Source organism: Hippoglossus stenolepis, chromosome 8 (genome assembly GCF_022539355.2).
Source record: "Hippoglossus stenolepis isolate QCI-W04-F060 chromosome 8, HSTE1.2, whole genome shotgun sequence".
NCBI classification, from domain to species: domain Eukaryota; kingdom Metazoa; phylum Chordata; class Actinopteri; order Pleuronectiformes; family Pleuronectidae; genus Hippoglossus; species Hippoglossus stenolepis.
In genome coordinates this window covers 3,344,003-3,360,170 of record NC_061490.1, presented here as the reverse complement: position 1 = coordinate 3,360,170, position 16,168 = coordinate 3,344,003, and the positions used below count along the sequence as shown (strand labels likewise).

Genomic DNA, 16,168 nt, shown 5'->3' with positions numbered 1-16,168 from the left:
TGACTTGGACTTGGACTCACTGTGTCTGACAACGTGATCAGCCAGCGGCTGCAGGGCTGGAGTAAAAGAACACAGACATCAAGTCGGACACTTTTACTTCTCGTAGCGTCAGTCGGATGAAAACAATGACCGATCTCACAGTGTTTGCTTTTTTCGTTGAAGATTAAATGGACGTTTAGGAAATGCTTTTGTTTTTGAAAAAAGAATACAATGAACAACGAAGTTGACATAGAACTTTCTTTCAGCTGAAAATTAAAACTGTAGCGTATAGTGACCATGTCAGAAGGAGATGAAAATGTATCACATCATGTTTGGAGATAAATAGTGAGAGCTTTTTGTTTTTTTCTTAACCAGCACATTAGAAATACAAAATAAGGCACACATGAAATAACATAACAGAGACAAAGAGAAACCAACAGATATGCACTACCAGTGGTTATATATTAAGTGAATATTATATATTCACATAAACATATATGTTTATATAATTACATATAATATATATAGTTTTTATATATAAAATCGCTCTCATGATCTTTTAAGGTCACATGACCTGGTGACGTTTTGCAGCGCTGGATGAAGTTAGACAAAAAATTTAACCAGCAATTGTGTTAGGACCAGCATGCATCACATTAAGTCAGCGCTGCACAAGTCAAACGCACCAATTGACTGTAAATAGAGATGGATGAGTCTGCAAAGTAGCGATAGTGAGGTACCGCCAATACACACTCGATCAATTACTAGTTAGTCTCAGCTGTCAGTCATGATCCTGTTGTTTTAACATTAAATAACGAATTCAAACCAAACTTACCAGAAAAAATTAGCACATGAACATACATCAGTGCTATAAGAACTATCTAAAATTATTCAACTTGCAATTTAGTTTGATCCAGCTCTCATCCATTGATATGGAGAAGGTGAGATTTATAACCAGGTGGCGATGGAGACAATTTGGCTTCATTTTTGGGGAACAGTCATGTCATCCATCTTTATGTACAGTCTATGGTAGAAATCTCTGGACCACAACACATGGTTGTCCTTGTAACGTCTAACCTTCTTCTCATTCTGTTCATAATTTTTGTTTATTTTTCGAAAGTTTTAAAATACATACATATGGCACCTTTAACTTGAAATCTCCCAAAAATATATAGATTTGTATGAAGATAATAATAATTAGAGAAAGGTAAATTTCACTGAATAGCCCTATTGTGTTTTTCTTTTCTTCCGCTGTCTTATGGTCGGATAGAGGTCAGATGAAAAGTGTCTCTAGAGCTCATCAGACAGCATTAACAAACTATAGGAGGCAAAGTGTTTTACTAGTACAGACAGACTATAAGACAGACGAGAAAAGAAAGACCGAAATAGAGAGACAGAGCGGGTCAGACAGGGGGAGAGGAATGCTGTTTACTTATTGCACTCATCCATAAGAGGGCTCCATCTCAACAGTCAGTTGGCCGGACGCTGCCTTGAGTTCAGCACTGCATCCAGCCAACAGCAGCCCCCCTCTTCTCCTCCCCCAAACCCCCCGACCCTAAACTGCCACCACTTTACCAACACAAAAAGATGCAGCACGGCACTTTCCTTTTCACCCTAGCATGCAACACCCCCCCCCACACACACACACACACCAACCCATCCACACACCCTTCTGACAAACACACACACACACACACACACACACACACACACACACACACACACACACACACACACACACACACACACACACACCCCTGGCCTCCCCCTTTCCCACCTTTGTATCAGTTGAAAGGCATATGGTTACAGCCATCCGATTCCCCCTGGCTGAAAGTGCCTTTCACTTTACCGCAGTTCACAAAGAGGTCAGACTACGGCAAACAGGAATATTGTGTGAGAGCTCACTTTTTTTTGTGCCTGAGCTAAGAGATGTTAGAATAGCAGCGGTAGAGAGAGTCCCTGATAAAGTTACATCTGGTCAAACAAACCTCACTCCATTCCTCATGCCAGAGCGGGACAATTTATGTTGCAGTGAATAAAGAGCAGCATTTGGGAGAATTGACAGAAACTAACCTCAGACATGGTCAGCGAAAAACATCATTCATTCAAGCCCACATCCATGTACCAACTTTTCAAAAGCAGGTTTCCTGACGAAGTTCAAACAGCTGCAGAAGAAACTTTACTGTTTGGATTCGAAATGGTCAGTGAAGTCGAGCTGCAACGAGTTCAGGAAGAAGACAAGGGGTGGGCTGTCTGAGGTGAACGCCACAATGAGAAAATCAATCAACGGCAGGCAGGTAGGGTTGATAGGAGCGAGGTGTCAGAAATATCACAGAGGCCGGTGTGTGTAACACGATGAGGCAGTGTCTCGGTCACAAGCCCCTGGGTCCCTGGGCTATCTAGTCTCTCTCCCTGTCTTTGTGCTACTCTGGTAAATGATTAATAATGAGTGTTCCTCTGTTGACCTTGTTTGTTAAGAGACTTGTACCTGACAACTTTCCACAGTTTGTGCACCAAAGGAAAGACATTTCTGACACGGACAAGGACCTACTCCAATTTCTGAACGTCTCCCTGCGCCACTTAAACGACTCATAAAATAAGTTGAGCCCTTTGAAGCTTTGCGAACGCTACCCCAGTGTCCCTATTGTTAACCTAATAACTGTAGCTGTGAGTTTCGGGGTAAATTTTCAGTCTGTGGCCCTGTAATTAGACTGACTATTCAGGCACCAATTTATGACCATTATTTTTCTTGGCATAAGAGCTAGTGAGCTGAAGATTTGATTTCCAAACGGGAACTCTGGGGAACCACACCAAAACAGCCTCTGGAAAGAAACCGCGCAGCCAAACAGTCTTCAGCACTTCAAACACTTCACTGCGAGCTAAAAGAGATTAATTCTGAAAAGCTAACTGCTGTTTGCTTTGCCCTTTATGATGGTTCCTTTTAGTAGGATAACATTTGGTGAGAAAGTGTCAGACTTGGTTTAACTCGAGGCCGGCTGCTTCCCAATGGACCAGGGAGTCTTCGAGGAGGTCTTCCCCTAGAAACCTCCCTCCAAACCCGCCACCCAACCCCACCCCTGAGGAACGGAGTGACGACCGGCCTGGAAGTGTGCCCTGTTCCACGGGGCCATCAAACATTTATTCATCTCATAAGATGCTGCCAACAGCCTCACTTGCAGCCTTGGGCACAGCAGAGAGCTGGGTGAAGCGAAGGCAGGTCAGGCCCTAAGTTATGACAGTCATAAAAAACAAAGATAATGCAGTGAATTTATATGTATTTCTGTTTTGGTGTGTGGAAACGCTAGCAAGTGTGTGTGTTTGCATATTAGGGAATGCTGTGGTGAGGGGATTTTATCCCTGAACGCAAGACTGCCTCGCACCATAAATCCATCCCTCATTGGGATGACAAAATGAAAATGGCCCCATCATAAAACATCTGTAATGGCTCCATCTACCACCAACACATAATGGGGCAATTACCAAGACGGGGGCTGGGACGGCATAAAGCCTTTAGCTCTCTTTGGTACACCACACAATGCTTTGGTGTATGCGTTTGTGTCTCACATGTATGCAGTATGTCTGTGTGCATGCATATGTTTGTGACTCCTCTCAGCTTAGGACGTCACATATGTGAAGACCTTGAGAGAGTGAACAATATGACAAAGAACTCTCATCATTACCTGTTCATTGACCCTGTTCCCAGAGAAACCATTCTGTCAATTCCACAGATTGACAGACCGGCACATCTAATCTGAAATTGCATTATTGATGCCTGATCTTTTGCACGGCCCCGGCCTGGGTGCTGCGTCTTCCACACCTCGTAATCAAGCATAATTGAGGTTAACTGTACGGCACGGCTGAAACGCTAGACAGGTAGGCCGCAGCCTCTCATGATTAATGTAGTGTGTTAGTGTTCTGGGCTCTGACCTTTTGAGATAGGCCAGGCACCATTTTTAAGTGAAAGCTCTGCCTCTGCCGAGTTGTGGAGTTGTCCATCAAGTCCTCCTGCACCCCGCCACCCTCCTCCTTCCACCTACCACCACCCCCACTCCTCCAAAGTCAGATCCTTGTCTTGCTGCCTCATTGCCCCTGACCCATGTTTGTTTGCCTACATGTCTCGTTTTACAATGCAGAACCAAAACCTCTTGCTTTTACCACCCAGGTCTTTTTTTTATTCGGGTGTGTCTTGTGTAGAGAAGAGAAAAAGTTAATGGACATTGATTGAGCATGGATGAGGAGAGAAGGAATTGTGGGCTGAAGTTCTGGGTTTTTCCTAAATTTTTTGCGGTGAAACATATTCCAGTCTACTCTTGAGCAGCTTTGCAGTCTAATTCCTGTCTTTTCCTTTGACATTACGAGTCAAAGCATGAATTTAAGACCTAATTTGTCCTTCAGCGGGTCAACTGTCCAGACCAGTGAATGCCATTGTCCGGCCACAATTGGTCAACGACCCTCCCTCTCCTCTCCACAAGCCGCGGCGGATGTGAATTGGCAGCGAGGTCATGTCCTTGCCTTGCTCCCAAACATGAGCATTGTCAGAGTTAACTGAGTAAATTTACTTTTGACTCGAGCTCATTCAGACCCTCGCACAAACACACAGATACACTCGAAAAAAACAAAAAACGATGGACTGCAGGAATACAAAAAAGACATTCTTCCTTTGTGCAGAGGTTTGCAGGAGAATTTGAAGGTGTGCTTGTTAATCAGGGATGGCGAGGACCCGGGTCACCGTCTGTAACATAGACCAGGGGCAGTAAATGGATGAGGAGGGGGTGAAAGGGCACCCTCAGACATTCCTTTAGAAAATAAACAGAAGAAAAACGGGCTTCTATGGACAGGTATTCCTGAGCGGATATATGAAGTTGACTTTAGTTTATTGCTTTTTTCCCGAGTTTCTAAATGAATTTGTTTCTAAGATACAAAAACCGTGAATGATTCTCTGGGGCAAAACATTTGGAGGCGTGTTTGCTACCTCTGTCGGAATAAGCCAATCATCCTCACGTTTCAAAAGTGCACTTGGGAGTGAGTTTAATGCAATTAGCAGGTTATCTGTGGTGAAGTGGAGGTGTCTGCTGTCCTCCTGTTACCGTATGGTCTGACAGGAGGGAGGGATGGCTCTCTGTCGGGCCACAGAGGAAGAAGCAGAGGAATCGACAGGCAGATGCCCCCTCAGAGGAAAACACCCTGCTCTTTTGTTACACTACCTCTGCTCTGTCTGAGGTTTATTATCCGTCTGTGCATCGACACCAGCACCAAGTGAAACCCCCGTTTTTAGAAATTGTGCTTCTCGCTTGGCAAGTGATTTAAATAGGTTCTCCTTTTTGTGCTTTCCTTGACAGACTTCAAGCAAATGAATTCCGGGGGCGAGAGAAAAAGGTAGTGACCTCTGGCATTAAGGCACAAGCAAGTGTATTTAATGTTTGGGGCCGCCTCTGCCTTTGTGTCGAAGCCAGTGGTTCAATGAAAGGCAGCAGTAGGGGTCACTTCAGGCATCTGCTGCTCTCCTGCACCGATCATCTGTCCATCTGTGTGTGCTGCTGCCCTTCTGTCCACTGATAACACACTCACAGACACACAAATGCATACAGCAACACACACTCTCTGTATAACGTTGCATGCAAATGCACTCATTGCACGCTTTATATTCTGGACAAGTGTTTTTACTCTGTGTCTGCTTCAGCGTTGAGAAGCACCACCTTGCCCTGGCCCGTGTTCTTGGCTGCAGAAAGGTGTCAAGCTTTATTGTGGAGGGAATCACAATATCTGCAATGCATAACGGTGGGAACTCAAAGAAACCAGAGAAGGTGGGAACCCCTCTAGAGGCAAAACAAAATCTGTGAGTCGAGAAAGGCTCATTGACAAATGGATAATAAGTTCTTGCTGGATTTTATCAGTATAGGCTCGCAGTTTAAAAGGCAGACCTTGGCAGTGACCAGGCTCCCCCTTTTTCTTTTCCCCTCTCTACATTTAAATTGCATCCATTCAACAGCTCAATGCACGAGATCTAAGTCCTCAAGATACATTTTCTAATGCTCTGTAACAAATTTCTGCTTTCTCAGAAGTCTCTGCTGTCTGAAAGATCAGTGTAATTTATGCCTTTCCTGTCACTGATGAGGACACAGCCGATAACAGAGAGGTTAAGTATGAGGAACATTTATGTCTCCATGCGAGTCAGGAGTTTTTTTTGTTTTTTTTTTTATCTTGGAGACGCTCCCGGGCTTTCCACTCACAGAATCACGTTGTAGATCTTCACTTTTTCAGCCTTTTTCGAATCTCTAAAGAGGAGCCTCCACACACAGATGTGGGGTGTCAAGACTATTTGTGTTATACATTCTCCACATTTCTGATGAAAAGGACCCGTCTCTTTGCCATTTTCAGTTTGCTTAGACTAATATATTAGGACCAAGTTTCAAATAAACACAACTCGGTTTTTTCTCTCTCTCCTGGTCTCTCTGCCTCGGTGTGGAGTGGAGGGACAATAAGGTGGTTGTGATGAAGAAGTTTATTGGAACATTTAACTTAAGAATGAGGGATTGGAGCGGGTAAACAAAGCATTCCTTTCCCTTTCATCACCGTTTAACTGTTCCCTTAACAGTCAGTCTCACCTCTAGGCCTGTGCCTACCAGACCGGGGGAACTTGTCAAATAAATATAAATCAAAAAGTAAAGCTTTATCTCACGAGGTACCGTTCGTTCGCTCTTCTAATCCGTAATCAGCTGCAAAGCCCTCATCTCTGGCACTGAATAGAGACTTAGGGTGGTGTCACAGTATCTCCCAAGGTGCACTTGTGAGCAGGATATAGCGCGGCTCGTATAGTAGCACCCCGGCGATGGTGTTCCAGACGTATAGCCTGGAGGGCCATTTGGTTATACTCAAGGGAATGGTTGTTGTGTCAGTCATTTGCAGCGACTGCTAAAGAGTGCACTTAGCATCCTCTGTTTCCCCCTAGCAAACATGTGGGGAGTGACATGATACTGTACAAGAGCCTGGACAACATATAACATTTCAAAGCAATTTCCTAATTGTTTCCAGGCCAAGGTCGATAGCCTATATGGAAGCAATCCCTCCTTTCAAACTTCGTCTTTTTTTCATCCACAGATTGGGAAACATTAAAGTGTTAAGTAAACTTGACCCAGGCGGGGCTAATTCATTGGGAAATAGCTGGGGTTCGTACATTCAGTGCCATATCAGTGACAGTCAGTCGGTGGATTTCCTCCTGCTTGGATGGTCACCATATGTTTATAAGGATTTTAGTGGTGCAGTCCGGAGCAGGCCAGTCACCTGATAGTGACATGTGTTGTCTATATGATCAGAGACTGTTTACATAGAGGGAGAACTAACAGATTAGCTTGAATACCTGAAGGCAAAGGTATATGTGCTCCATTTGCACTGTATGTTGTACATAAAAAACACATTTAAGTTTAGAAAGTCACTTTAAATACAGTTGTCTGTTATTGCCAAAATATAGTCTCCTATTTTTCCTTTATTTTCTTCATTCTATATAATTTTACACCAAGAGGCCACGTGTTATCCGTGGGTGTAATTTCTCTACATCTAATTCAAGATAAAGGGGGGAAACATTTTTTAATGACCACATGTTACCTATAATTAAACTATGAATGAAAATAAAAAAAAATATGAGATGCTTATTTCAGTCAGAAAAAAACGCCATACAAATGTTCCATTAGATTTTTATGTTTTTTAGAGAAATCACATGACACTTGAAAAATAATCATCAGAAGTTCCAGGCTGGTGCACTTTGTTTTGAATTTTATTTGTACAGTAATGGTGTGGAATATTATATAGGTATATAAATGATCTTATATATCATTGTAAAAGCTCTTTACACTCTAACTGAATGCACCTCAAAACTCAGATCCTATATGTAATTATGAGGTAGACATTAATTATGGTATTTTCCACCCTCTGCAAAAAAAAAAACGAATACACCTTAAATTACTCTTATCAATGTAAGAAATATATGATTATCATGAAACTCTGTACATCACAAATAATAAAATAATTATAGAATAGAAATTATACCGATTTGAGTGCATTTTGTATATTTACAAAGAAATGCCGTTTTCTCATTTCTTCATTCGTTGCACTTTGTAAAGTTTTCCACTGTACAAATATTTACAGCTCAAAAAAATAATAATGAACAGCAGTGCATTCAAAGCTAATGTGCATTTAAATATCGTCTCGTTTGCGAGTCTCTGTTTTTTCCATATCTTCGTCATCAGAGAGGACAAACTTTCTCGCTGACCGCGTGTCCTTGGCGCAGTCAGTTGTGGAAGTGCATTGCGTAAAGATGCAGACTTTTGAGCAAAAAGTTCGCCTCAGTAATTTTGAGTTATTTCTTTCATTCGTTCTTTTTTCCTTGCTTCCTTCCTTCTTTCTTTTTTTTTTACAACTGGGCCCCACTCAGGCACAACTCTGGTTTTGTGTCCTTCTCTGTGCGCAAAAAGGCGCACGACGCATCTCCAAGCGCCTCCAAACGGGTCTCCAGTATAAGGCCAAAAAAAAAAAATCTCTTGAAGGCATCACCACCTCTCATCAGACCAGTGTGTGTGTGTGTATGTGTGCGTGTTGTAGATTAGACATTCATTTATATCTTTATTATTTAACTTCTTTTTATTCTCTTATTCATTTATTTGGAGAACAGGCACTAGTTGCTCGGGTCCGTAATGGCTGACTCCAGCTGGACACTGGCAATTACAGCCTGCTGGATGCACATACCCAAAGGAATCCGGCCTGGCAGGCGGGATCACACGGCAGAGCTGCAACAAAGCGCTGACAGGCAAAGCCCACTGTCCTCTGGCCTCGGCACGAACAGGTGCAGCACGGACTCAATGGGCTCCCATCCCGCCTTCAGTCACATCACACACCATGTTCCCAGCCCCTGTGCCACATGGACACGTCGCGCTCTGGGAAAACAAAAGCCTGTTTGATGCGTGATAACTCGGTTTGCGTGGATGGGAGTGCACTGTATGTGCGTAACACTTTTTTTTAAGGCAGAGAGTGTGAATTAATGTGGCTGTTACTGCGTCTGAATAAATAGCAGATATTCGCCTCTTGTGCGCATCCCTTTTGAATAAAAGACAAAGGCGCGTCATGCGTCAAAGCATTCCAGACCTGCAGTGAGGACATCTTCAACCTGGGACCCCTCGAGACATATCTTTCCTCTGTCTTTTTAATGTTCGAACAAAAATAATGGCCGCTACCTGCACCCGCACTGCTCCACCACCATGTCCTCGTACTGTTTGTACACCACGTTGTTGCCTGAGTCTATGTACAGGATGCTGATGGGGCTGAGTTTGGTGGGGACGCAGCAGCTGGGCGGGGTGCTGTTGGGGTCCATGGAGTTCATGAGCGTCTGTATGATGGCGTGGTTGGTGGGCTCCAGGTGTGACCGGAGCGGGAAGTCGCACACCCCCTCGCAGTGGTACGCCTCGTAATCCAGGGGCGCGATGATCCAGTCGTCCCATCCCAGCTCCTTGAAATTCACGTGCAGCCCCTTTTTGCTGCAGCGGGATTTCGACTTCTTCCCGTGCCTCTTCCCGTGCCGGTTGCTCAGCGCGGTCCTGCGCCGACGCCGGGGCCCCTCTCCTCTGACGCCCCTCGGCGGCGCCCCCTCCTCCCCTGCGGCTCTCGCCGCCGCCGCCTCATCCTTCTTGCCCACTGTCCTCCGCGACTTGATCTTCTCCTTCATCTCGTTGAACAGGTTCTCCCTCTTCTTGGAGCGGGTGTAGGCCACCAGGATGGCCTTCTCCTGCTGGGACCGGCTGCTCCTGTCCAGCCCCAGCTGCCTCAGGTCCACCTCGGTGTCGGATTTGCTGAGAGTGACCCTGAGCTGGAGGCAGAGCTGGTTTCCCTGCTGGTTGTGATGGTGATGATGGTGGTGGGGATGATGATGAGGGTGGTGATAATGATGCTGGTGCGCTTTAAACGTCTCCCACACGTCCAAAACCTCCCAGCCGGCTTTGGTGGAGTCGAGCGGGTCCAGGGACCGGGAGTCCAGCAGCCTGTCCGAGCGGCAGGGGTAGACCTGGACGTCGTAGAGGCCCGTCGTCTGCAGGGAGGCCTGCAAATCCCCGGGCGCCCTCCTGAATATCCTTAATTCCGCCCCGACCAGCTCCTCTTGGTCTGAAAGGGTTGAGACATCAAACAGATACTTTTGTCTTCGCAGAGGAGAGTGCAAAAGATCGTCTGCAAGGATAAAAGAAAGAAATAATTGCAGTCAGATTCACTTAGGGTGTACAGTGTTCAGAGGGATGGAGGGAGGAGGAGGAGGAGGAGGGGGGCTACACACATTCTCCCACAGAGGCCTTCCACCCACTCCCATCCCCCAGCCCCCCGCTCTCTCTCTCTCTCTCTCTCTCTCTCTCTCTCTCTCTCTCTCTCTCTCTCGCTCTTCCTCTCTCTCTTGTTTTTCAAATGTCCACCCGGAACCTGGCTGAAACAAACCGCAGCTGACATGTCCCTCGGTTTGGATGAGAATGGAAAAAAACCCAGTAAACTCGCAGTTAACACCAGGTTTACTGCTGGTGAGAAATGTTGGTTATCCCACCTTATGAACCCATGATGACCCCTTTCCTTCCCCCTGATTCACTTTGATTGGTTTCCACTCTAACACAATTCTGTCTTTTATAACGACAACAGGAATGATGAGGGTTCCTTTTTAAAAAAAAACTGCTTTAAGGCTTCCTCCATCAAATTCCCTGCAATATATATATTTTGTTATCATAAAAATAACTTGAATTCCTTTCATGACGCAAAGCAAACCAACTTGTATGGCAGTGATATAATCTCGCACATGTGGATCTTTTACCCATCCGTCACATGGTCAGAGGTTTCCTTTTTGACACTGCAGCAACAGTAATCTAATAAATCCATGGCGATATTTTAATTCCACGCCACTTTTAATCAAATCCAGCGTGTTTTAATGAAAAGAGCCCTGCTTTCATTTTACTTGCTGACAGATTGATTCTTAATTTCCACCACTTTGGCAGAGTGGAAGTCAACTTTTTCCTCCTCTGCGGCCTCACTAAGTCTTAAATCTCAGCAGCAGAGATGTGGTTACTTTTCTTTTTCTTTTTTTGAGAGACAGAGTAGTAAGGCACAGAGAGATTTAAAAAAAAAGAAAAGACACAAAGGAGAGGTACTGTACACTCAACTGAACAATACACAATTAATGCATTATTCCCTGCTGGAGAGCCAGGAGGCCTGCAAAGATTTCATTAAGGCGAACCAATGAGGCTTGGAATATAACGCTGAGAGACAAAGCACGAAAAAGCGTCAAACACACAAGTAGTTTTAACACAGAGTAGAATGCTCTGTGTTCAGCTTAATCACGAATATCAGGCTGCAATTCACAGTATTTTAATGTTTGGATGCAAATGAGCTTTGTTCTTTTACTGCGTAAAAAGGCCTTAAAATAATTATTTTTTTTCTTGAACAAAACGAAATAATTGTGAATATAAGGGTGATATTTTTCTTTTGTTCTTGTGGTTTTCCTTTTTTTGAAAATATTCCCCAAAACTACCGTCAGTAGTATGAGTTAATGCATATTTTAACAAGAAAAGTACATTTAATTCATGAAAATTCAAGAGACAATGATATTTGCATTAGAAACAAGTAAAGTGTTTTCCTATAAATGTGGAAAATTCTACTTATGGTTAAAATAATTGAATCTTTAAAACTGAATTGAATTTCTTATTGTCAGGGATGATTTTTGGTGTTTCTTTAAAATTAAAAGCACATTGTCTCGGTTGATTGTCTCTATTTCCGTCTGATCATTTCTTTCCTCTTATTTGTCAATAAAAGTGACATTTGTATGTAAACGTCGCTGTGATAAATCTCGTAAAAACTTGTAAAAATCTCCTGAGGATATATTCTGCGTCTCGTTGTCAGTTTCCCTCCGTGAACCCTGCCCAGTAAAACAGCAGAAGCAGACTGAAACTTGTGCTCGTTGTAGAAACCTTCCGCGTATGGTCCGCATTAGGTTTCTTTTTTTAAGACCTCAAACAAATCGAATACAAGTTCACCAAATAATTAACAGTTCCCAATTCCCATCTTCCTCATTAAAGCACTTCCCCTCTTATATTTCACCTCATCCTGCCAACGACAACATTCCCCTCAAGTGCGCCTGCACGGAGCGAGCACACTGTGGATTATTACCGCGAGACACGATCCGTGTTGACAGTTAAAAATGTACAAAGTTCTTCTTAATTTCATTATTATGTAAAAGGTCTTTTTTCCATTACGCTGCGATGCTCCTCAGCGGATAATTGGCGGAAAACACAGTGAACCTTTATTTTTTTATTGCCTGGTTAATAAAGAAGCATCCTGTGCACTTTGGTTTGACCTTGTTGGTTGTGTTTGAAGAAACGCAAAACATGTTTTTGTCATCCTTGCCTCTGTTTAGAGGAGGGGGAGAGAGACACACACACAGAGAGAGAAAGAGAGAGAGAGAGAGCTTCACCATCTGCGCTTTAATGAGTTAACCCAAGTGCCAAAAGTAATTTTCGGATTCGGGTTATTCTTTTTTTTCTGATCTCGCCTTTTTTGACCTCCAGGAAACACCCCGCCTCGTTTTATAAGCAAATTGCATTCACCTACAGTGTGAAAGCACAATGGAGCCGTAGATCACGTAGATGCTCTCGGTGAATCGTGTCTCTGCGCGGGGGAGCCGTGCGTAAAAAGACGCAAAACCTGTGGCTTTACGCGCCAAACGTTGCCACCCCTGTGTGTATTTCTTTCCTGACGGAGGCGACTTAAATTATAGGAAAACTCCCAGCTGAGGCTCATTCCGCAGGTCAATGCAGTGCAGCACTAATGGGATGCTGAGAGGAATCCCGAGAGAGAGCGAAGGCGCTCGAGCTGATGGGACAACGGGAATAAAAAGTATTGTCCGTAATTAAAGTGGCGGTCGCAAAGGGAGGTTTCGCAGTAATAATAATAATAATAACAATAAATTATAATAAGAACAACAACAACAACAATAATAATATATAATAATAATAATAATAATAATAATAATAATAATAATAATAATAATAATAATAATAATAATAATAATAATAATTGGTATGATGAACCACTTCACAGCAGAGGAGGTTCTCGCAGATTTTTTTTCATCCCCCCGCCGTTTGCTGGTGATGTGCCCATCGTGGCCCGGTCGGGCCATTATGGGAGAATAGACAGTGTTTGATATGTTATGACATGAACACTCAATTAGATCATCGAGTTCAAATACTCCAATCAGCCGTTCGATGCCAAGCAGCTCTCAGAGGGTCCAGCTCGGGGTCAGAGCCAGTGACACATCACATCAAAATCACAGGAGAGAGTGAGGCGTTTTTCAAATCGGATCCGTTCACACTGCAAGAAATGGCCGCACGGATGAAGCACTCTTTTTTTAAAGTCTTTCTTTTTCGGCTGAAAACGAGTAAATGTGTGAGGGGATGTCACGTGGGTTGTTTTCAGCACAGCGCAGATGATAATTTTTCTTAAATTACACTTTATCGAATTTACATCTTTGGGGAAATGGCTGATGTGCGCTGGAGGTTTGAGGCTGCATCTCTAGAATCATTGGCCTATAACAGCAGGTTCCAACCAGCCGCACTCTGGACTAAACAACTTTTCGCCATGGGCACTTTTTGCAGCGCGCACTCATGCGTCCGAGCGCCGAGACTCGGAGTGTTTGAGACAGGAGGGGACGCAAACAAAGATAGCTTTTATTTCTCCTGCAAAGATTAACTCGGCTTGTGTCCCCCTGTGTGTGCCGAACGTGTTTGTGTTTATTAGATTGTGTTTGTCCTCGCAGGCCGGTCAAACCGCCTGGTTACACACGTTAACTGACCCAAACACCTGCTTCTCACACCGAGCAGCTCTGCCCCATGGCCCCCACAGCTCCCTTTGTCAGCACAGGCTGGATACACTGGGCACCACAACTCAAAAGATTGCACGGAGTGTCGGACCTGGCATTCAACTCCGTTTTATAGTTTTAAAAATGCACTGGCTTATTTCAGTGTTTGAGTTTAGCGACAAATAAAAGAACCGAGAAGGAAACAAGCAGCAAGTGCTTTAATATCCAGGGGGAAAAAACGTTCCTCCCCATTCACGTGGAGTTTGGGTGAACATCATCCTGCTGCCTGAGCAAATTTACAGCCTTCATTTAGAGAGAGCCTCACAACAATTAGTGTTTTACTGTCGTGTTACCCGGAGGTTAATTTAAGCGTAATATAACTTATTCGGAGACAGATTAAATGATCCGGCGACGGTGCTGCAAACAGATCCCAGTGAAACCCGAACCGTTGCACACAGCTTACTCTGCAGCATCCAAAATTCAGCTATCACCACTTACGTTATATGATTTATTGATGTGTTGTGCTCGTAAAAGTGCGTTTGCATATCTATTTTTTTCTGATTTAAAGCGTGCGTAAAAGTATCCGCGGCTATCTTAAAGCACTGTTGCAGTTTTTACGCGTCACTGTTGTCTGCGAGCATTTCTAACAATATCTAAGAGGATAATACTTGGTCAGTCAGATGAGGGGAAAATAACTTTGCTACAGAATTATGCAAGACTGAGCTGATGGGGGTGAAGCAGCGGACCAAAACCAACCTGTTCCTCTGTCCACAAAACTTGTTATGGTGTTGGCAGATTTCGAGGAGCGGAAAAAGCTTGCGTTTAGTCCGAGCTTCTCTGCAGCCGAGTATGTCCTGTATATGGAGAGCATGTATTCATGCGGCACAATAGAGTCCTTTGGGTCTTCTTTGTGGAGCTCCACGATAGGATGCGACGACGCGAAGATGTCTTTTAAGAATTTGGATGACCTCTGTCCGTCCTGATGAAGGATCCTCGCTCCCCTGTTCCTCCTTGGCGCAGAGGGGGAGATGATAGCAGCAGATTGGAAACACGGTATATTCCCAAGGAAAACAAGGAGCAGGCCCAGATATAGCGTTACCACTCGAGATGCGTCCATGGCTGGAAGAGTGAGCGGGAGATGTTGGGGGAAACTCTTCTTTCTCGTCCCCCCTTCTCGGTGAAGCTGGATACGGGGGAAGCCGCCGGGAGCCGGAGATGATGTTGCGCCTTCAGCGTCGGAGAGCTGCTACTTTTGCGCTCTCTGGTCACACCAGAAGAAGTGCGTTTTGCGCTCTGGACTCCGCACAAGAGCGGAGACTGTTGGGCCGAGAGAGAAACACGCCCACATGGTCGCTCAGTGCGCGGCTCCCCCAAACAATCCCATGTCACAGACCTGCAAACAAGACGCGCACTCGATCCAGCGGACCGCCACTGCAGGATGAAGATATGAGAGGACATGTGGAAGTTGCAGAGATTTTGCTGTTGTTGTTTATTTTAGCAGCCAGTTTCTGATTCGTCCACATTATCCACAGAAGTTGACTTTAAGGATGTCAATAAATTAATTATGTTATTATTTCCCGAATGAAGTTACAATGAAACTGCTCCATTGTCAATTTTGCTCACTCTAACTTTACGATGTGGATGTAGAAGTAGGTGCCTTTCTACACAGGTCTCTAGGTGTGTGTGTGGGGGTGGAGGGGGTGGAACTACAGAAGAGTTGTTATGCTCCTTATCAGAGCATCTGACAGCCTGAAATCTTCCAAGGACGCATCGGATCAGATTAGATTAGATTTTACGCACAGATACACCGCACTACACAAGGTGGCCATAAAGTTGTGACATAGATTTTGAAAGCAACATGATGGATTTGGAAGCTTCATTTCACACTCTGTAAAGTGGAGGTTTCAGTGAATTAAATGTGATCGATGAGAGCAAGACAGATGGAATTTCAGAGGCTGAGTGGATGACACTTAAACCCAGCTTTGACGAAGAGACTCGTAAGACAGGGAAACGTGGTTCAGTGAACTGGGGTCAGAGGTCTGGCCTTGAAATTCAACCTTAGAGGTGTGAACACAGCAAAGGTTCAACATAGTCTGGATGTGGACTTGGTCAAAAGTATCAGACCCACTTCTAAATAGCACTACTGACCTCTAGTGGCCGCCACTATTTATTACAACGTGATGTCTTGCCAAATAAATAAAAAAAGAAAGAAAGAAACGAGGACACATGCTGCGTTCAAGTCATCTGGGAAAATCAGATTTTATGGCTGTGTTTAAAAGCTCCCACTGAGCAGTATGAGCCAGTGCTTCAACCCTCGTCCAAACG

General features: G+C 44.3%; 1 protein-coding gene across 1 annotated transcript; it reads right to left on the bottom strand.

The window, feature by feature from the left end:
* Positions 1-7,660: 7,660 nt before the first annotated feature.
* gdf6a (growth differentiation factor 6a) lies at positions 7,661-15,124 on the bottom strand. The gene is made up of 2 exons (XM_035162894.2): positions 14,600-15,124; positions 7,661-10,185 (listed from the first exon to the last, which is right to left on the bottom strand). The coding sequence occupies exons 1-2, from the start codon at positions 14,958-14,960 to the stop codon at positions 9,197-9,199; spliced, it is 1,350 nt and encodes a 449-aa protein (XP_035018785.1). The 5' UTR covers positions 14,961-15,124; the 3' UTR covers positions 7,661-9,196.
* Positions 15,125-16,168: the final 1,044 nt, after the last annotated feature.